Source organism: Barbus barbus (genome assembly GCF_936440315.1).
Source record: "Barbus barbus genome assembly, chromosome: 18".
Taxonomy (NCBI): domain Eukaryota; kingdom Metazoa; phylum Chordata; class Actinopteri; order Cypriniformes; family Cyprinidae; genus Barbus; species Barbus barbus.
The window spans coordinates 4,617,986-4,641,661 of NC_136746.1; the positions used below are offsets into that span (position 1 = coordinate 4,617,986).

A 23,676-nucleotide genomic window follows, 5' to 3' on the forward strand; every position below is an offset into this window, starting at 1 on the left:
AGCAGAGAGGCCTTGATCTGCTGCAAGGCTTCTCAATGGTGAAGGGTTTGGGTCTCGTAGAGCGAAAATGTGAAGTCGTCACTGAAGGAGAAGAAATCTGATGGTCTGTGCAGAGACGTTGGTTCATTTCTTTACAGCACGAACCAACGGCTGTGCAGTTACATAGCAAAAAAGGCTTCAGTTTAAGGAAAAAATTACTTTTTCCTATAGTGACTTATCGATGCAGTACGAGAGAAGTATCGATAGGGAACATAAAAATAACAGGCATGAAACCATTGAGGGTTTCATAAAGGACTGTTTAGGATGTATATATACAGTCATGGCCAAAAATATCGGCACCCTTGGTAAATATGATCAAAGGAGGCTGTGAAAATGAATCTGCATGGTTAAACCTTTTGATCTTTTTTTTTTTTAAATTCACAAATATCTAACCTTTCATTGGATAATAAGAATTTAAAATGGGGAGAACATCGTTATGAAATAAATGTTTTTCTCTAATACACATTTGCCACAATTAATGGCACCCTTTTATTCAATACATTTTGAAACCTCCATTTGCCAGTTTAACAGCTCAAAATTTTCTCCTATAATGCCTGATGAGGGGAACACCTGACCTGACAAGGAGAACACCTGACCTGACAAGAGATCAGAGACCATTCCTTCATCCAGAATCAATCCAGATCCTTTAGATTCCCAGCTCCATGTTGGTGTTTCTTCTCTTCAGTTCACCTCACTCATTTTCTATAGGGTTCAGAGGACTGGCATCGCCATAGCAGAAGCTTGTTTTTGTGCTCAGTGACCCATTTTTGTGTTGTTTTTTTGGTTTATGTTTGGATTGTTGTATGGTTGGACGATCCAAACATGGCCCATTATAAGATGTCTAACAGAGTCAGTCACTTACTGATTTTTTATCTGTTGGTATTTGATAGAATCCAAGATGCCATGTGTCTAAACAAGATGTCCAGAACAGCAGTATATTTCATTGTACACATGGGGTACTTGAATGTTTCCTGCTAAAAGCTAATTTTTTTGTTTCATCTGACCATAAGAGCCAGTCCCATTTGAAGTTCCAGTCGTGTCTGATATGTAGGTGCTGTTTGACAATTTTCTTAAAGATTTTCTGACCCCAAGACTCTATTTTCTGCAATTCTCCAGCCATTACTCGGTGTGTGTTTATTATATATATATATATATATATATATATACACTGTACCTCCAAATGTATTGGAACGGTAAAGACAAAGTTGCTCTGTTGGCTTTGCAGTGAAGACATTTACAAATATGATTAAAAGATGAATATGAGACAAGACTACAGAATGTCACATTTTATTATTTGCCGTTTCAACACGTTTTACCAGCTAAGAAGATTACCACTTTTAGAGTTTCATTCCCCTATCTGATGTGAGCATTAGTATTGGAACAGTTGCCTCACAGGACGTTCTAAGTGATCAGCTGTGTCCTGTTGCATTAATCCTTCAGATATTAAAAGCAGGGAATGTGTCGTATCAATTATATCCATTACTTCTGTATTCTGAATCCTGCAATCGATGATGACACACAAACCAGGATGAAGATGACGGAGCTGACTTTGAGAGAAAAGCAAGCAATTTCGATGCTAAAAGAAAAGAGGAAGTCAATCAGAGCTATAGCAAAAACAAAGGGCATGGAGAAATCAAGAGTTTGGAAACCACCAGTGACACCAGCAACCAACAACGACCTGATCGGCTGAGAAAACAACAGTAGTTGATGACAGACAAATTATAAAAGCTGTGAAAATGAACCCTAAAAGATGTGTCTGTAAAAATCACCAACAACTTCCAGAAAGCTGGGGTGATGCTCTGACAATCTACTGTCCTCAGGAAACTTTGACACAGAATTACAGATGCTACACAGCAAGATGCAAACCTCTGACCAGCACCAAAAGTAAAAAGGCAAGTTTGCAAAAAAGCACAAAGAATCAGAATGAGCTTTATTGTCCAGGTATGTTTACACATACAAGGAATTTGTTGTGGTGACAGAAACTCCACAGTGCAACAGAAAGACAGCAACAGGACAGGACACAGATAATAAAAGAATAATATACAAATATCCAAATAGGCAATGTACAATGTACATAGCCAGCAGCCATATCACCCTGTAGCCTAAGACTGGTTGCCTACTGAAGCTAAGCAGGGTTGAGCCTGGTCAGTACCTGGATGGGAGACCTCCTGGGAAAACTAGGTTGCTGCTGGAAGAGGTGTTAGTGAGGCCAGCAGGGGGTGCTCACCCTGCGGTCTGGGTGGGTCCTAGCGCCCCAGTATTGTGATGGGGACACTATACTGTAAAAAAGCACCGTCCTTCGGATGCGACGTTAAACCGAGGTCCTGACTCTCTGTGGTCATAAAAAATCCCAGGATGTCCTTCGAAAAAGAGTAGGGGTGGTATCCTGGCCAAATTTGCCCATTGGCCTCTGACCATCATGGCCTCCTAACCATCCCCATATCTACTGATTGGCTTCATCATTCTGTCTCCTCTCCACCAGTAAGCTGGTGTGTGGTGGGCGTTCTGGCGCAATATGGCTGCCGTCGCATCATCCAGGTGGGTGCTGCACACTGGTGGTGGACGAGGAGATACCCCCCTTACTATGTAAAGCGCTTTGAGTGCCTAGAAAAGCGCCTTATAAATGTAATGAATTATTATTATTACAAAGCAGCAAAAACACAATATATAATATAGACAACTATGCATGTACAGGTCAAGTATGTGGAAATTAGAAATGGGAAATAAAATAAGTGAGTGTGGTGAATAGATAGTGCATTATAGATGCGTGTTCCACGTTTATTGTTGAGTGTTCATGAGATGGATGGCCTGAGGTTAGAAACTGTTCCTATGTCTGGTCGTTCTGGTGCTCAGAGCTCTGTAACGTCGACCAGACGGCAGCAGTTCAGAGAGGGAGTGTGCTGGATGTGAGGGGTCCAGACTCCAGAGTGATTTTACCAGCCCTTTTGCTCACTCTGGATAAGTACAGCTCTTGGAGAGTGGGGAGGGTTGTACCAATGATTCGCTCAGCAGTCCGGACTACTCTCCGTAGTCTTCTGAAAGGTGAGCAGAAGAGTTTTGGAACTGTGCTTATGGACCGATGAGACAAAGATGAACCTTTATCTAAGTGATGGGAAAGCAAAAATGTGGAGAAAAAAAGGGAACTGCAAATGATCCCAAGCATACAGCCTCATCTGTAAAGCATGGTGGAGGTGTTGTCATGGCAGGGGCATGCATGGCTGTCTCTGGAACAGGCTCTCTCAACTTTACTGATGACTTAATGTACGATGACAGTAGCAGAATGAAATTGGAAGGGTACAAAACAATCTCACCTACCAATATTCAAGAAAATGCCACCAGATTCATTGGGAAGTGCTTCATATTGCATCAGGACAATGACCCAAAACACCCTGCCAGTTCAGTCAAGGAATTTATAAGGGCAAAGAAATGGAAAGTCTTAGATTGCCTAAGTCAATCTCCAGATTTAAATCCGATTGAACATGAAAAAGGAGAGTAAAGGCAGAAACTCCCCAAAACAAACAACAATTTGAATTGGCTGCATTAAAGGCTGGGAAAAGTATTTAAAAGGATGAGACCAAGAGTGTGGTGATGTCTATGGGTCACAGACGCACTGCTGTGATTGTGCGCAAGGGATCTGCAACTAAATAATAGCTTTTAATCTTTTATATCTGCCTTATGTTCAACTGTCCCAATACTTATGCTCACATCAATGAGTGGGATGAACTCAAAGTGCTGGTCTTTTTATTTGGTAAAACGTATGTGTTGAAACGGCTAATAATAAAATGTGACATTCTGTAGATTTGTCTCACATTCATCTTTTAATCATATTTGCAAATGTCTTGACTCCACAGCCAACAGAGCAATTTTGTCTTTACTGTTCCAATACTTATGAACGGCACTGTATACACACACACACACACACACACATATATATACATACATAGACAGTATCTCACAGAAGTGAGTACACCCCTCACATTTTTGTAAATATTTTATTATATCTTTTCATGTGACAACACTGAAGAAATGACACTTTGCTACAATGTAAAGTATTGAGTGTACAGCTTGTATAACAAATTTGCGGTCCCCTCAAAATAACTCAACACACAGCCAGTAATGTCTAAACTGCTGGCCACAAAAGTGAGTACACCTCTAAGTGAAAATGCCCAAATTGAGCCCAAAGTGTCAATATTTTGTGTGGCCACCATTATTTTCCAGCACTGCCTTAACCGTCTTGGGCATGGAGTACACCAGAGCTCCACAGGTTGCCACTGGAGTCCTTTGCCACTCCTCCATGATGACATCACGGAGCTGGTGGATGTTAGAGACCTCAATAGGGTTTAGGTCTGGAGACATGCTTGGCCAACCCATCACCTTTACTTTCAGCTTCTTTAGCAAGGCAATGGTCATCTTGGAAGTGTGTTTGGGGTCGTTATGTTGGAATACATGGTTCCCTAAATGAACTGTAGCTCCCCAGTGCCGGCAGCACTCATGCAGCCCCAAACCATGAAACTCCCACCACCATGCTTGACTGTAGGCAAGACACACTTGTCTTTGTACTCCTCACCTGGTTGCTGCCACACACGCTTGACACCATGTGAACCAAATAAGTTTATCTTGGTCTCATCAGACCACAGGACATGCTTCCAGTAATCCATGTCCTTAGTCTGCTTGTCTTCAGCAAACTGTTTGCGGGCTTTCTTGTGCATCATCTTTAGAAGATGATCATCTTCTGGGACGACAGCTATGCAGACCAATTTGATGCAGTGTCCGGCGTATGGTCTGAGCACTAACAGGCTGACCCCCCACCCCTTCAACCTCTGCAGCAATGGTGGCAGCACTCATACGTCTATTTCCCAAACACAACCTCTGGATATGACACCGAGCACGTGCACTCAACTTCTTTGGTCGACCATGGCGAGGCCTGTTCTGAGTGGAACCTGTCCTGTTAAACCGCTGTATGGTCTTGGCCACCGTGCTGCAGCTCAGTTTCAGGGTCTTGGCAATCTTCTTATAGCCTATGCCATCTTTATGTAGAGCAACAATTCTTTTTTTCAGATCCTCAGAGAGTTCTTTGCCATGTGGTGGCAAAAGTGGTGCCCGCAGAATAACATAGGTTTTATGGACAATTGGACAAGTTTTTGGGGCAGACCTGACCTGTTGAAAAGAGATGGTGTTCATCCCACCTGGGGTGGTGCCGCTCTTCTCTCTAGAAATATGGCATATAGTCTTAGAGTTCGTACTTTACTAACTGGGGCCCAGGTCAGGAAGCAGACAGCCTGGCTAAACCAACCGTCTTGCTCATAACCTAGATTTGCTCTGTTTGACAGAAACATCACTAAAACCAGGTGATGAATAGATTACTTTAAATGAGTCTACCCCCCAAGATTAAAGGTAAAGGGGGAGGTGTTGCTACAATTTATAGCGATATTCTCAGTATTTCTCAGAGGGCAGGCTTTAAGTATATCTCGTTTGAAGTTATGGTGCCGCATATAACATTATCTAAATTATACTCTAGATTTAATACCATCACATGGAATTGATGTTAGTGGTGTTGAAATTCTGCAGCAAAGCGATGATATCTCAGATCATTATCTAATCTTGTGTAAACTCATTATAGCTAAAACTGTAAATTCTGTTCCTTGTTACAAGTATGGTAGAACCATCACTTCTACCACAAAAGACTGCTTTGTAAGTAATCTTCCTGATTTATCTAAATTCCTCAGCATATCCAACAGCGCAGAAAAACTTGATGTAACAGAAACTATGGACTCTCTTTTCTAGCACTTTAGATACAGTTGCTCCTTCACGCTTAAGGAAGATCAAAGAAAACAGTCTGACTTCGTGGTATAATGAGCACACTCGCACCCTAAAGAGAGCAGCCCGGAAAATGGAGCGCAGCTGGAGGAAAACAAAACTAGAGGTATTTCATATAGCTTGGCGGGAAAGTACCCTATCCTACAGGAAAGCATTAAAAATGGCTAGATCTGATTACTTTTCATCTCTTCTAGAAGAAAACAAACATAACCCCCGGTATTTATTCAATACAGTCACTAAATTAACGAAAAATAAAGTATCAACAGGTGCTGGCATTCCCCAAGAGCACAGCAGTAATGACTTTATGAACTACTTTACTTCCAAGATCGATACTATCAGAGATAAAATTGTAATCATGCAGCCGCCAGCTACAGTATCGCATCAGATGTGCACTATAGATCCCCTGAGGAACAATTCCACTCATTCTCTATGATAGGAGAGGAAGAATTGTATAAACTTGTTAAATCATCTAAACCAACAACATGTATGTTAGACCCTATTCCATCTAAACTACTAAAAGAGCTGCTTCCAGAAGTCATAGATCCTAGATACTAGAAAAGGTAGTATCCTCACAATTATATTCCTTCTTAACCTGTTAACCTTTGCCAGAGCGACGGTGCACTGAACGCTCTTTGTTTGCCTGTGTCATTGTTTTCTAATAGAATAAATGAAACGGGACAAAGTTAATCTTGACAAACTATATATCATTCTGAAGGTCTAAGCCTCAAGCATCAACGACAGATCGCTGTTTTTCGATGGAAAGCTTATAAGGAATGCATTTGCTACATTTGTGTAAGCAGTACACATCAAAACATGCACAATAAAAAAGCAGTACGTAGCATTATCATTGTAATAACGAGTCCACTGTAGTTTGTAGTAACAAAGGCGTCCGCTGCTGAAATCCCAGTTTAGTTAGAGAGGTAAGGGTCCACAGAACAACATCCCAGCGAGCACTTTTAGTCCAGCGAAACAATAACGTTGTAATAAAGATGACTATTCCTTTGTTTACATTTAATTTCTTCGGGAGAGTTATTGTTTGCGTCTGTTATGGAATAAATTACGCTCAAAAACAGCGTCTTGGTGGTAAAAAAACAACACGTGCTGTAGCATACAGTTTTACAAACAGAATGAGACCGTCCACGGAAAAAAAAGTCTCAGAAAAACGGAATATAGTTTATTTGAATTTGGCGCTCTCTCCTGAGTGACGCACGCTGTGACGTAGCGGTCATCTGAGCGGGGCGTAACTTGGCGATCTGTTTTTTTTCCATTAAAAAAAACTTTTTTTTTTCTTCGACATTTTTTATATGTGTGTGTGTGTATTGTGTGGGGAATGTGGCCGTATCTGCATGATTATCATATGTATGGACGCACATCAGCGTGTTTATTACCGACTCTATGAGGCTATCATTGTGATTCAATTATCAGCTATTATTGATTATATGGCCCATCTGTATGATTATCATCTGTATGGACGCACATCAGCGTGTGATTACTGACTATATGACCATGTCTGCCAATATCAGTTTATGTCTGGCAATCAGAATACTTCAGTATACATACTATATACAAAGCAATTTTTTTCTATTTATTTTTCTTTTTTATTACTCAAATTATTATTTTTGTATTTTTTTAGTGCTCAAATAAATCACTTATATGATGTCTAAAATTCTGTCTATTATTTTATAATTGAAAAACTATGCAGGAATATGTATAGTGACTAAAATAGTATAATTCTGCAATACATTTGGTGGTTATTTTTCCTCAAACAGGGGGGGTGGGAGGACTATAAATAGTTTCAGAAAAAAATATTGTAGGAATCTAATTTTTCATGATATCTTCTAATTTGAAATATAAACTCATGAGACACGTGGCTTTTAATCCATTACTTTTCTGGATTGCTCCAGGACTTATTTTATGTATTTGTATATGAAATAAAAAAACATTCAGTGTGGAAAAATATTTTTCAAGGCACATCAGTCTATAATTTTTATCTTTTTGAGCATTATCAACTCTGGATGATGGAAAGTAAAGCCTAGAGTGTCTTCTTTCCAAAAGATACCTAATTTGTTTGTGTAGCACACTTTGTCAGGAACTGTTACTGTTTTAATTTAGGTAGGTTATTTTCACCTGTGAGGCCCAAAATGGGGGGCGAAGGTTAACAGGTTAAGCCCTATTCGCATGGGATTAGTATTACCTGGTGACCTCCAGTCATTTGTATTTATTGCAGATGTTGTCTGTGATCTTAATCCCGTGCGAATCGGCCATGTCTGTAATTTGTAAAGTAAAAATTCCCCCGCAAATGACCTACCATATTTCACCGAACACTGAGGTCTTGTGATAATATTAGTCCCGTGCGAATCGGCATCTCTGTGATTTGGCCAGCATTTGGCAGGTCGTATATCATTTTTCAAGGTTTTTGTTTCCTGTGTGCCTTTTTATCCATCTTTCGCAAAGAATGGAGCTGCGTTGGAATGTTTGATAGTATTTTGGGTGCTGTCATATCGCTACACTATACAATTTTCAGAAAGAGAAAGTTGAAAAGGTTTAATGTTGTAGTAAACTTAAGAACCATTGTTCTAATTTTAGCTTTTAGGGAATCACTCTTAAGATTCGATATTTATATGATTAATTGAGATTAATCAGAATGTCCAACTTATACCTTGTTAACGATACCTTATTAACGACTTGTCCAGCAAGCATTAAAATCAGCCCGTTATTTCTTAACAATTTAGTTTATCTTATTCGCGGCCAACGATAAAACAAACCAAATAGTTTTCAAATTCATGAGTGTAGGTAAACGCGATCTTTGGCAAGTAATTAAGATTTGCAAATCACATAGCAACAGACAAGAGATTTCTTAATAGAATCAAAGTTTATTTCACTACTCTAACACAATACTAAGCTAAATGACACAAACAGAAGACATAAACGCACACATTTGTTGCAATGGATTGTTTTGATCTGAAGAGGGTTTTAGGTTCTAATGCTCGTTTTCAACCTGAGGGAAATCACACACACATGGAACTCTTCTGTCTTTACTCTTAAGATAAATACAACCAGTTCCAGCAGATTTAGGAGATATTGTCTTACTTTCCTGGCTTTCAGTTGAGTTCAATTCTTTCCCGGTCCAGGAAAGATCGTGCGCGGATTGGCGGCTTGGTAGGTCGTTGTCATGAGAATACTCTTCAGTGGTTGGTTGGCTTCGTTCTGACTTGATGACTCTCCCAGGAAGTTAGTTTCAGTTTCTGAGGCTTTAGATGTTAAAGGTCTTTGGAAGTTTGAGTCTTGATCTCAGTTCACTGCTCGATCATGATGTTAAAATGACAGAGCGCCGAACGAGCTGAGCTTAAGCTTAAAACTTTTCTTTCCAACTACCCAACCCTGAGACACAGTCGGGTATCTGTTTTAAACGATTTAGGATCCACCCACAGGCGACTGACCCAATCGGATTCTTCCTGTGGGGCGGAGCCCCGCCCTGCACAGCTTCTTTCCGTGCATACATTATCTGCTGCCTTATTTCATAAAATAACACACATATCCTAGCAGATTCCTATAAGAGTCCTAATTTGTACATTATGATGGGAATAGACCATTTTCATCCATACCAGGTTATTGCTGATGAAATCAGCTTTCATTACAAATCAAACATTAGGTATTTGGCATCCACACAAAATACATATCTTGATTGTATGTACTACATGGGTTAATGCCTCGATTAAACGATCCTAAATTCTAAATAAATCACATCACGCATGTGAAACTGAACAACTATTGATAAGGAAAATCATACATCACAGGATTACAACAATACCATAAGTTCCAATAACACAGCAAGCTTATACATGTCATGAAAACCTTAATATATGTTAACAATATATTGTATATATTGTTTTCAAGTGTATTGCTTCAATAGCAGAAACTAGTATAATTTGTCCCTTTTAAAATACTTGAGCAAAGCACTGCGTCTCTTTTTCTGTCAAGAGAGCAAAAAAGGCGTATTCCTCTTTTGGAGAGAAACGCGTCTTAGTTTGGACGTCGGCTGTAAAACAGTCTTCCCCTGCAGATAGCATCATTGAATTACTGCGTTAATGGAAAGAAAAATCAGGGAGGGTTTGTTTCAGAGTTTTCCCAGATGACAAGGTCTTTGCCCTGTTCGACTTTATTTATGATAAATCCGGTCGAGCACTGAAGGTTCTCTTCTTTAAAGACATCCAGATGTTCTTCTCAAATATATTCTGGGTTTTAGAGGTCTCCTGAGACCAGAAGATTTAGGACAGGAGATCAGCAGGAGGGAAGCTTTGATTCCCGCTCAAGAATGTTTTGTCCGAAATTATGTGTGTGTGTGTGTGTGTTCTGGTTTCGACCAGGCCCTACAATGTGTTACAAATAAATCAAGCATAAAGCTTGAGATATTCTTTTAACCTGGTGAAATGTAAATGACACGGGGCACAAAACTATATTAGTTTTTTTTTTTTATCCATCTAATTGGACCATAGAACAGGACTCTCAGAGCCTTGACATTCGGGTATTCGGGAGATAAGTCAGTAATTTCCTGTGCGAATGCACCACACGAAATTCAGATGTGGGGGGTAATTTCAAAATCACACATGGTCCCCAGATAATACTAATCCCGTGAGAATAGGGCTTTAGAGAAAAAAGGTATCTGTGAGAAACTCCAGTCAGGATTTAGACCGTATCATAGTACTGAGACTGCTCTCATTAGAGTTACAAATTACCTGCTTCTATCATCTGATTGTGGTTGTATCTCTTTATTAGTGCTACAGGATCTTAGCGCTGCGTTCGACACTATCGACCACAACATTCTTTTGAATAGACCAGAACACTTTGTTGGCATTAGTGGAAGTGCCTTAGCATGGTTCAAATCGTACTTATCTGACCGCTATCAATTCGTAGCAGTGAATGAAGAGGTATCACATCGATCACAAGTGCAGTATGGAGTACCTCAAGGCTCAGTACTAGGGTCGTTACTTTTCACGCTTTACATGTTACCCTTGGGAGATATTATCAGGAGACATGGTGTTAGCTTTCACTGTTATGCTGATGATACTCAGCTCTATATTTCTTCGCGGCCTGGACCAAATTGAGAAACTAACAGAATGCATAGTCGATATAAAAAAAGTGGATGACAAGTAACTTCTTACTGCTAAATTCTGAAAAAACAGAGGTGTTAATTATCGGACCTAAAAACCCCACATGTAATAACCTAGAACACTATCTAACACTTGACGGCTGCTCTGTCATTTCTTCATCAGTTAGGAACCTAGGTGTGCTGTTTGATAGCAATCTTTCATTTGAAAGCCATGTTTCTAGCTTCTGTAAAACTGCGTTTTTCCATCTCAAAAACATATCTAAATTGCGACCTATGCTCTCAACGTCAAATGCAGAAATTCTAATTCATGCGTTTATGACCTCAAGGTTAGACTATTGTAATGCTTTATTGGGTGGTTGTTCTGCAAGCTTGATCAACAAACTACAGCTGGTTCAAAATGCATGCATGATTCTGCTTCTCGATTCCTGTATGTGCATTTATTGTGATTTCAAAAAATTAAACTGCAAGAAGACGAAATAGAACTGGCTTTTGCACTCGAGCACTGTTTTCTGTGCTGCGCACACACACACAAAGCGCACGCACAACACTGGACTCAGCTCTCTTTCTCGCATTCTTACACATTTGAATGGACAAATACAAACAGAATTATATGAAAATATCCCATAAATACACATCTCAAATACACAAATATTACATCTTAAGTGAACGTAAAGAGTTGAGAAAGAATACAAGGGTGTATTGGATGCATGCATTGACAGCAGCCGCTGCCGCCAGTCACTAATGTTAATCAAAGAACAAAAGAAAAGAAAATCCCTCACTGATCTTGACTGAATCACTTTTGTAAGCTCGGTTTATATTTTATTTGCCTGTTTTTCGGCGCCGACTACCATAATGTAAACGTGCATCTGTGTATGCGATTTTGGAGATGCGTTCCAATCCTATTTATCCTTATTTAGGGTATAGACCTATTCTATTTTGATCTGCAGTTTAATAAAAATTAAACAGAAAAAAGAAAAATAGTAGCACTTTGTGTTTCTGAATATTTATTTAAACCATGTATAATGATGAAAAGCCACAAACATGACAGTTAATAAAATACACAAATTCCTTCACTGCCTATTCATACAGCCACATAGTTCCCTAATTTTACAGATTTTTTAAAACAGTGTATACAGTATAATTATGTTTAATTAAGCTGAGATTTAGCACTATAATTCTTAATTCGTTTGCAACAAAACAGATTAAGGCATTATAGTATCTCAGCTCAACATCATGCGTTCTGAGTTTTGGCAGCCCAACACTCAAAATTATATTGTGGGCGTTGTATTTTGATTAATAAAATAAAAACTATAAAAATGTAAATACAAAAAATGAAATTTAAATTACCCCACTCCTAAATAAAAAGCTGTTATTTTTATTTCGTAAAAAAAAAAGCCAAAAGAGACCTTTGAACTAGGCTAGCCTACTAGAAAAGAAAAAAAAACAACGTTTTTGCTCAGAATTCGTTTTTAATCCCTGCATGATTTTAGTCATACATGATAAATATCAAATAGCCTATGTTATAGCTTGACTACAAGTTTAAAAACAACGCAACAATTGTTATATTCAAAATTAAACTTACCATCATGAAATGATCATGAAATGTCTACTCAGGCGATAATGCCAAAAAGAAAGTGAAACATCGGAAAATAGGCATATTAAATGAATGAATGGGGCGGGGCGTGGTGGAGGTGGGGTTTGGGTAGACGATATTGTCGGATATCGCAATATTTTTTACGGTGATTATCGATAAGATATTTTTGACATAATCGCCCAGCCCCAATACACACACACACACACATATACATACATACATTATATATATACACACATATATACACACACACGTGTATGTTTATGTAATAATAATTAATTACATTTATATAGCGCTTTTCTGCTTTTGCTTTCCTTTTTTTTTTTTCTAAGCACTCAAAGCGCTCTACATTGTGAGGGGTGGTGTCTCCTCGTCCACCACCAGTGTGCAGCACCACCATATGTATATATATGTGTGTGTGTGTGTTATATATATATATATATATATATATATATATATATATATATTAGTGCTGTCAATCGATTAAATTTTTATCACAGTCCTGGACTGTGATTAATCATGATTAATCGCAAATTTAAAATACTAGGATTTACCTGTAAATGTGTTGAAATAAAGGAATGCATGACAAACTAGTTTACGGAAACAGAACCTTTCACATCTCTGCCAGGTATGAGACATAATCCTTATTCTTTTGTTTTAATTCAGCCATTATCAGCCTTTATACTGGCAATAAAACGTTTACCAAGTCACATAGCTTCAATCCCAGTATAATCCCACAATCCCTGCGTCCCAATGTGCATACTATCCACCCTATCTGCCCTAAATAGTATTGAAAACTAGAATGTACATTTCCTGAAGAAAATGTGAGTGGGTGCTTGGCGTGGCAAAACTCGCCACTATAGCCAAACAGCATGTCTGTATGATGTTATGGAGCTGAGATGTGGCTTCCTTTTATAGTTAAACGGTTGCTAGGATGCTGTATTTGGTTGCTATGGACTTGCTTGATGAAACTGCAAAGGCTTCATGTCACTATGAATGATATAAACCAACTTCCATGCCTCTGTGACATTCAGAATGGAAGATATCCCTCTTTGGATTTTGGTAGCTAAGATACTCTATTTGGTTGCTATGGAGTTGCATGATGAAACTGCAAAGGCTTCTTGTCACTATGAATGATATAAACCAACTCCCATGCCTCTGTGACATTCAGAATGGAAGATATACCTCTTTGGATTTTGGTTGCTAAGGTAATCTGTTTGGTTGCTATGGGGCTGCCAATGATGAAACTGCAAAGGCTTCTTGTCACTATGAATGATATAAACCAACTTCCATGCCTCTGTGACATTCAGAATGGAAGATATCCCTCTTTGGATTTTGGTTGCTAGGGTACTCTGTTTGGTTGCTATGGAGTTGCATGATGAAACTGCAAAGGCTTCTTGTCAGTATGAATCATATAAACCAACTCCCATGCCTCTGTGACATTCAGAATGGAAGATATACCTCTTTGGATTTTGGTTGCTAAGGTCCTCTGTTTGGTTGCTATGGAGGTGCTAGGAGCTGCCAATGATGAAACTGCAAAGGCTTCTTGTCACTATGAATGATATAAACCAACTCCCATGCCTCTGCGACATTCAGAATGGAAGATATCCCTCTTTGAATTTTGGTTGTTAAGGTGCTCGACAATGGTTGCTAGGGAGGGGCTAGGAAGTGTTGAGGTGATTCATGATTGGCTGTTTGCTGCCCCGAGTCAAATGAGACCACCCTCATGTTTCTATGACAATTCAGTCCAGAGATATCCCTTTAATCTCTTTCAATGGATGTCTATGGAACTTGTTGGTAAGGTGCTCTAAATGGTTGCTAGGGCGTGGCTTGATGGCTTCACAATGATTCTGAGAGATTGATTGGTCGTCTGAGTAAAATGAGCCCGCCCCCTTGTCTCTATGACACTGTGATCCAGAGCTATGTTCAATACAAAATCCCTATGCAATTTACCATAGTAGGTTAAACGCATGCATTTCATGGGCCGTCCCGCTCCATAGTAAGTCAATGGGGCAACTTTGGGGGGCTCTTGTGCCCCAGGGGTGCAACTTTTACCCCATTGTGAGGTATGTTCTTACAGAGCCTGCCAGCCTCTTCAAATGTGGCAAATCACAAGTTTCTGTGAAATCCTCGCTCTGAGCTATGATTCGTCAAAGTTTGTCGCAATGTTAAGTCAATACGATTTTTGGGCCGCTTTTTCGCCCCTGGGGCGAACACCGTACCCCCGATCGCTTATAAAAGTCATAGCACACCATTCCCGAATAATCCGCACGATTTGACGCCTCATTCATGGCTCTGTGACAAGAGCTGCGGGAGGAGTAGCGCGCCGAAATAACGGCGGAATAAAGAAGAAGAAAAAGAAGAAAATAAGTATGAGCAATAACAATAGTGAGTGCTTCAAAAAAGCACCCACTAATAAGTATGACGAATAACAATAGTGAGTGCTTCAAAAAAGCACCCACTAATAATAAGTATGCCGAATAACAATAGTGAGTGCTTCAAAAAAGCACCCACTAATTACTAATATCACATGGAATTTAGGATGTATCGTGTGCACATTGGGACACCGGCAATGATTACCTTCCGCGCTGCGATGACAGCAAGAAGTTGGGGTCAAACCTTATCAAATTATTAATTTGCGTAAAAAAAATATTAACGCATTAACATTTTTAGATTAATCGCATGTGTTAACGCCACGGCTATTTAAGTGGAACCAAGTAAAAAAAAAAAAAAAAAAATAGAAAAAGTAAAACTATATAAAACAACAAAAAAAGTAAATAAACTTGGGGGAAAATAATCTAAAACTAAATCGGGTCTCACTTCATTAAAAATATAGAAGTCACCTGAAAAGTGAAGAGCCCTATAGAGGAGTTCAAGACATCATAGTCCATCAAAATATGCTTCAGGGATTTTTTCTATTATATAAAACATTTAATATACCGGATACACACATATGACTGCACTTCACATTAACTCTAGATACATGTGCAGAGGTGTCAAGTAACGAAGTACAAATACTTCGTTACCTTACTTAAGTAGAAATTTTGGGTATCTAAACTTTACAGGAGTAATTATTTTTCAGCTGACTTTTTACTTCTACTCCTTACATTTTCACGCAATTATCTGTACTTTCTACTCCTTACATTTTAAAAATAGCCTCGTTACTCCCATTTCATTTCGGCTCGTTTTCATTCCGGCTTGTCATCGTCACGGGCGTTGCTAGGCCATTTTTAGGGGGGCTTTAGCACCCCTAAATTTCTGCTCAGCCCCCCTAAAAATCTTGCGATTCTTCCCCTTTAAATTTCAAACGGCAGCAGACTTCGGCTCCTCCCCATCTTTCTGCGCGTTCTTCAATCCACAGACTGCGGTGGCGCAGAGGAGAGGACAAGGTGTCTGTTTATCGATAGATTGTTATAATATCTACATCTGTGCAGTTCTTTGTCTTAAATACAGTTTACAAAAAGTCATGGGAGAGCAATCGGTTTCCAATCTTCTGTAAAGTTTTCGCTGCATTCACCACTCATCACACCACAGCTGTTTCCTTCAGCGAAAGCCCTTAACACATTATACGCATACTTTATAAAACGATCACGTTATTGCCATTTTCATTTGAAAATTTAGCTTTCAATATAGAACTTAATATTACAGTGCATGTGGCATTAACTACCATACAGTTATGCATAGAAGTGATTAAAGACAGTGACAGACAGCACTCAGTCAGTGCACTCATTTTAATTGCATATCAGAGTGATTGACAGATTGAAACATTGTGTGTCCTTCTCACAGACTGCTTCAGTTTTGCTGTTTTTTTTATTTTTTTACTTTTAAAAGTTAATCCCAGCACCCACATAGTTTAATCCATTGTCCAGCCTTATAGCTGTGTTGTTTATATTGCTAATATGGATAGTCAGTGTAAGTTTAAAGTGATATGATGTTTTATGTTTACAATTTTCTGTTTGTACTTGAGCATAGAAAAAGATTTGTACTAGTAATGCAAACAGCAACATTTTTGGTTTGTACAGTAAACAGGTGTGTGTGTGTGTGTGTGAGATCAGGTAGACTTGTATTTGGCTTGTACTCGGATGTTATACCCATCTATGCAATACAGTGGAATACTGCAATAAGTTTAGTATACCATCCTACCCTATTAATAATTTTTTTGTAAATATTTATTTATTTTTTATTATTACACCCTAAAATGAAAATCCTAGCATCGCCCTTGCTCATCGCTCAAAAAAATAAAAAAATAAAAATAAAAACCTATCCAGATAAATCGCGCCATCCGGATAGAGTGAATTGTGGTTGGATGAGAATATAAACCTATACCATTCCGACACCCTATTGGTTTGTACGCGATCCATCGCACCTGCACATGACACAAATCACGTCACAGTAAAAAAAGATTATTTCTTAAAAGTTATTATTTCTCCACTACTGGCTCATTTATCAAACGGGTTCTTTCTCTTCGTCCGTTGCCCTCACAGATTCCTGCAGCTAAGCTTGGATGTACATTTACATTCCAATAAAGGTTATTGATGACATGCCTCTGAAGTTTGACTTTTTGCACCATTACAATACTTACAGGCAACTAGTCATCATATCTTCCGCTCCATGAAACACGTTGATGCTCAGTAGTACACATACTGTATGGTTTTTTAATGTATTTGCATTGTACTAAAATGCGTTCATTTTCAGTGGGCACATATCCGGCTGAAACAGGTAGCCTAGTGCATCCCACATTTTTCAACATTAACATTTTAATATAACATTATAGCCTTTATAAAAATGTTTTTTTGAGGAGGTGGGGTAGTGCACAATAGGCCTAAGCTTTTGTCCTTAATGGCATTTTTTTTTTTACTTTTATACTTTTAGTTTTGAAACCAGTACTTTTACACTTTTACTTGAGTAAAAAACTGAACTGAACTGGGATTAACTTTTGCTCTGCCAAAAACATGCAGTGACAGAGCAAGCAGAGCAAACTCTGCTCTGTATTATGCCTAATAACATCCCTTAATAACAGCTTAACATCTTATACTGTTCCTCATCTTAACTTGTATGGAACATCTGATTTTTTTATTAGTCCAGCAAAACTGGAGTCTTATGAGTGCTATGGATATATACTCACAGGTGTACCCAGTTTGATCTGAGAAGATAATTTCTTTTTCATGGCTCTCTCATCAAAGTTGGCACTTCTCTTCACATACACACTTCCATGCTGTGAATGACATCAATCATAGTCATAAACCACAAACAAACAACTGGTCCTATTCATGGAACACAAGCAGAATAAACTTGTGTGTAAATTGTATATAAAACCATTCAAAAACAAAGAACATGAAGTCTAAAGTTTTGAATTAGATGCATACACTACCTGTGAGAAATACCATCCATACAAAGGAAGCCACTTCAGACCATCTTTCAGGACGTATCTTACATGTCCAAGTGCATTTTGTCGAATGGCCAACATGTCAGCAATGATCCAATCAGCTACAAAGGAGAACACAACCCTTACAAATGGTACAGTGATGGTGTCAGATACAATCATACAGAGGCATACTGCGTGGTACCATATTATTTACCAACAAATAAAAATACAAAAAAAAAACTTTTTCCAGGATATGCATCAACTATTTTGCAACATTTAGAGATGAGAGCACTTACCTGTGGATTGATGGTTTGACAGGTAAACCACATTCTCCTTCTTCTTTGGTATGTCCCCATAAATGACAATCTGGACAGATATTTATATGAACATTTAAATACATTAGACAACAAGAACAATATAGTTAGAATGAACATGAGGATATTACTGTCTGAAAAAAGGTTTAGTTTCTAGTTTTATCTTAAGTGGAACAAATGCATTTTGTTCAATAAGCTTAATTGATATGGACTTTGTTCCCTTAAAGGTGCAGTAAAACATATCTGAGAAACACTGCTAATAAATGAAATCAACATTCAAACAAAAACATCCCTATCCAAAAAAACACAGCCCTCCCTTCATGGCTTTGTCACAAAAAAAAAAAAAAAAAACACAAACACACCCACAAAACACAAAACAAAATATGGCAATACCCCCCCCCCCCCAAAAAAAATCTCTCTGAAAATTACATGAATCCTAAAGGATTGTATTTGGCACATAAATACTCAGTCAAACTTCCAACTCTTTTTGGGTTTGTTGTAGGGGCGGCATCCATTTAATAAAACTTATAATTTACACTCAATACGTTATTATTGTATACTGTTTTATAATGTCGATTACTACAATATTGAAGTGCAGATATCGGACACTATTTGCAAATGTAGTACAAACAGCATCAACCTACTATTACTGCAAGAAAATACTCTTATTATTAAATAGTGTAAATAAAATCTATTGCTAAGAAAATATGCTATTTTCACTTATAAGGAATCTTCTAAGCCAAGATTATAATTCTTATTAAATCGCTTTCCATTCCACTCCGAACACACTACAATTGAGCGACTGCTGCATATTCATGCCTTAACTTTCAGAAGAGTGTATCAGTGCAGTGTTACGTATTTAAAGTAACATTGAAATGGCTGAGACAGACATGAGAAAGAGGTTCAATAGACTTTATAATTAATCTTGTCCACCGATACTTCAAGAACTGGACAACATGTTATATAAAAACAATGCAACTATTAGGGCATTGCAGTGTGTATCACGTTTGCTCCCAATGGTCAAGAAAATCCAAGCCGAATTGGGCAGAGAGTGCAAATATGTCGGCTCATCAAACGTGTCAGTGTAATAAAACATCAAAATGTACAGTTAAAAAAAAACACAAAACAAAAACGGCACCCGCCTTTAAACAAAGAGAATTGCCGGCACGAGTTTGGGTACCCAATATGACGACTCATGTAAACACAATAGTTAAATTTAAAAAAAAGTCCAGCAAAACGTTCAAACTTTGTTTGACGCATTATTATCCATTTTATTTTTAATTTTGGTTGTATTTTTTATTTGATATATTAAAGGAAAGTGTAATGAAACCAAAAATAAGCATATTAAAAAATGACATTAAGTTATTTTTTATGTTATAGCTAAATGATGAAGTAAATTTTTCCAAAGGACTTGGTGGCCTATGAAAAGAAACCGGATGAAACTACTTTTTTTAAACAATTAACAAAAAAATAAAATAAAAATAAGCCAATATATAATAATTGTGTTTCACTGACAAAAATATTAAATAAAGGAGGAGCCGTTTCTGCGCATGGATGTTCTACCGCCATCTTTGGCCTATACTGACGCTACAAAGAGGATTGTGGGAAAACCAGACCTAATTAATATTTATGAACTCATTACTATAGCCATTCTTACTAGTAAAAACGGCATTTCTAGATATCTGTAAAAGTCTTTTACTAGTTAAAATATTAAGATATCAGTTGTTACTAGTTGAAATGTTAATTCTTGATATCAATAAATGTATTTCAACATGTTACATTTGTTATTTCTGATATCTGAAAATGCATTTCTGATATCAATATAATTTGATATCTAAAATAGCTTTCTTACTAGTAACAATCACATACATGATATCGGAAAAGATCATCACTAGTGACATTTTAATTGTTGATATCAATAATTAAATTGTTGATATCAAGAATAGACATTTTTACTAGTAAGAATTGTATTTCTGATACGTGAAATTGGAATTTCAACTAGTAAGATATTAATTCTTGATATCAACAATCGATTTTGAATGGCAGCCTGTGGTGACATTTAACTAGTGAAAATACAATTACAGATATCAACTATTTAATTCTTGATATCAAGAATTAGCATTTTAACTAGTGAAAATGTAATTGGTGATATCAAAAATTGCAATTGTTACTAGTAGAAATCCAATTCCTGATATCAAGAATTAGCATTTGAACTAGTGAAAACTGAATTGTTGATATGAAGAATTCATATCCTGAGAATGAATAAAAGTCAAAACTGCTTGCCATACAACTCATTTTTGGAAACTTTGGCCATGTTGTTTAGCATAAGAATCTAACCCTCGCACTTGTATAGGGATGCATCGGCTCCGATACTGGCATTTCCTGCCGGATCGGGTATCGGTCAGACGAGACTGATCCAAATCCGATATTGTGCGTATACTATTCTGTGTTATTGTTGAGCCCCACGAAAGGCACAAAAACATTATAAAGCACCATAAAGTACTATATTTCAAGTTCCGAATCGGTTCCATAGTTTAATCTGAGGTACATATGAATATTTAAGTCGTTAAATTTAAGTTCACATAAACTGTTAAATTCAAGCTCACATAAACTGTTCTCTCCACTTCAGCTCTCTGTCATCCTCCGTTCAGCATTCAAACTACGTGTTGGGTTCGGTTACTACAGTCAAACTCTCTTCAAGAGCGCACAGTAACAGGTTTAAAACTGTTAAAAGAAAAGGCTCAAACTAACACACAGATTTTATACACTACTCATCAATATTTCTTCCCTTTGTACTTTGAACTTTTCTATGCGGACTCGGAGGGCTGTGCAGCCTGCGCGCTGTGACTCCATGCTGCTTCAAGCGCATCATTCTGCGCACGGGATGCTCGTAAACGCTTTGTGCCGCTCATTGGAGCCTTTTGTATTAGAATACTTTTGCGCAATGAAAGATTATTAATAGTCTTTCTTGTTCTGTCCTATCTATCATATGTTGCTGCCTTCATTACTGTGCTATACGTTTAAAAGAAATGGCTTTTAATTTCATATTATAGCTATATTTATATATAAATGTATTTGCTTGTTTTTTTCATGAATGTATTTTACAATACAAAGAGCAATGCGTTACATTTTTATCAGATTTAGTCGTACACATTCAGTTTTATTTGTAAATAAAAATGTTTCACTAGGTTTTATAAAATTATTGTGCACCCATGATTTTTCTAGAGTACCTTTTGCTGCTGAATTATAAAAGAACTGAGTGGCTTTTAACACCTGGCTGTTTTTACATTGTATAAAATCTATTAATACACAAGCGTTTGTAGGATTATATATGGACCAATCATAGAAAACACATAATTAGTCAAATATAGAAAAATAAAAGATAACATTAGTATGATGAACAACTTCTCAGCAATCATTTTTAACTACAGTAGGTAATTATTAGCTTGCATATTGGTTGTTTATTAGTACTTAAGCACATATTAATTCTGTATTCTTCATGACCATATTCTGCATCCCATAATCCTACCTAATACCTAAACAACTACAACGACTACCTTACAAGCTATTAATAAACAGTAAATGAAGAGTTTGAGGCAAAAGTAATAGTTAATAGTGAATGTGTGTTTCCCATTCTAAAGTGTTAAAAAATTATTTAGGATACAAATTATTGGTTATTGTCCAGCAGTGTACTTAATTTGTTATTTTCTTCTGTATGTCACTATTCCCTGTATGTACATGTTTCAAACACTGCTTTATTTGCTATAGACAGAGGCAGAAGTGAATTCACAGTTGAGAGTGAATGAGGCAGAAAGTTTCAGTGAGGCTTCAGAGGTAAAGATTATTTACAGCATTGTCTATGATAAGATATGTCTTATACCTTTTAACATAGACTAATCAGACTAATGTATAATACAACATAACAGAATAAAGAAGTATGTGAATGTGCAAGTATCCATTACTCTGTGCCATGTACTCTACATACAACACACACAAAATACAATTTGAAATGTGTAAACAATAGTACCCTTTTAAGGACATCTTTGTAACTTCTACTCAAAAAGGTGCACATATAGAGTACCAATATGTACCGTAATGTACAACTATGAAACTTTTTGGGGTAAATAAGGTACAAAGATGTCCTTTTAAGGGTACTGTCCCAGTGACAAACTGTTGTATTCCTTTCCTTCTTATTTTCTTTTTCTTTTTTCTCTCTTTCTTTCCTTCTGTTTTATAATCATATATAATAATATAATCATAAAGCATTTAAGCAAAAAGGTGTGATTAAAAATAAAACCTGTCAATTAGACAAGGGTTAACTGAAAAAAACAGGTATAACACTAGACATTCCTTCCCCCCCACTTTTGAAACGATGGCTACGCCCCTGACACACACACACACACACACACATATAGATATTTACACACACACACGTGTGTATATTATATTATATATACAACTTAATGAAATATGGTCCCCTGGTATGTATATATATATATATATATTAGTTGGATAAAACATTCAGATGTTACATGTGGTTAGTGAAGAACAAAGCTGAAAAAAGGTAAATGCACTAAAGTAAAAAAAGTCATACTAACCTCCACTCCTGTGTAATTCTCGAAGAAGAACAGCACCATACTCTGATACACTGAATACACCCAGTCATCCACAGTGTGATAGAGTCTGGACGGTAGCACAGTGGACAGCAGCCGCCAGGCGCTCCAGGACAGTAGATAAGGAGGAGCGGTGCCCAGCATCACCGCTGCAGGAAGCCAGTACCGCAACGAGTACGTGTGCACGACCAGAGACAGCAGCATTTTGACTGGAAAACCCAAATGACTCGAGCGAATCTGTTTCCCACACAGCTGCAACTCAAATTAAGTCAGTGTCCCCAGTGACCCTGCCAGACATGCATCGATCTTTTCACCCAATTCAGTCGATTTCAATTATTAATAACACAATAAGTGTGCGAGTAATTTCAAGGAGGAAAAAAAAGTTCTTGCAAAATTTCACGTCGCTTGTCTTCCGGAAATTTCCTCAAGGTTTAAAGCATGGCATCCCTGTTAATGCAGCGCACTTCCTATACTGTAACTCGTCTAATAAGGCAAAATGCACGAAACTTCCAGATGAAACAGACGTAAACTGTGCTGCTAAACCTAGCGCAAACTATACTCTGACTTTAAAAAATGACTAGAAGTAGAGGTAATTCACTTACTAAACCCTCCAGAGGACACTCCAGTGACAGACAAACTAAGTTAATTTAAGTGTGGAGACCAATTTTACAGCTTCCTCATTTATACCATTACAACATATAAACAAACGCGATGTCTTACAAATAGCCTACAACCGGCCACATTTCTCACTCAAAAGTCACACACGACTTACAGCCTCCATGTTTCAGTATTGTCATCAGCCACATGCTTGTATTGGACACGCT

General features: G+C 37.6%; 1 protein-coding gene across 1 annotated transcript in view; it reads right to left on the reverse strand.

Annotated features, from left to right (window-relative positions):
- LOC306884243 (1-acyl-sn-glycerol-3-phosphate acyltransferase epsilon-like) overlaps positions 1–23,676 on the reverse strand; it is a 69,460-nt gene extending 45,784 nt beyond the window's left edge. The window contains exons 1-4 of the mRNA XM_079439975.1: positions 22,838–23,676; positions 18,222–18,291; positions 17,932–18,047; positions 17,686–17,775 (exon numbers count right to left, since the gene is read on the reverse strand). Of these exons, the coding sequence (XP_079296101.1) occupies positions 17,686–17,775; positions 17,932–18,047; positions 18,222–18,291; positions 22,838–23,056 (495 nt within the window). The 5' untranslated portion in view covers positions 23,057–23,676. The remainder of the gene's footprint in view (positions 1–17,685; positions 17,776–17,931; positions 18,048–18,221; positions 18,292–22,837) is intronic.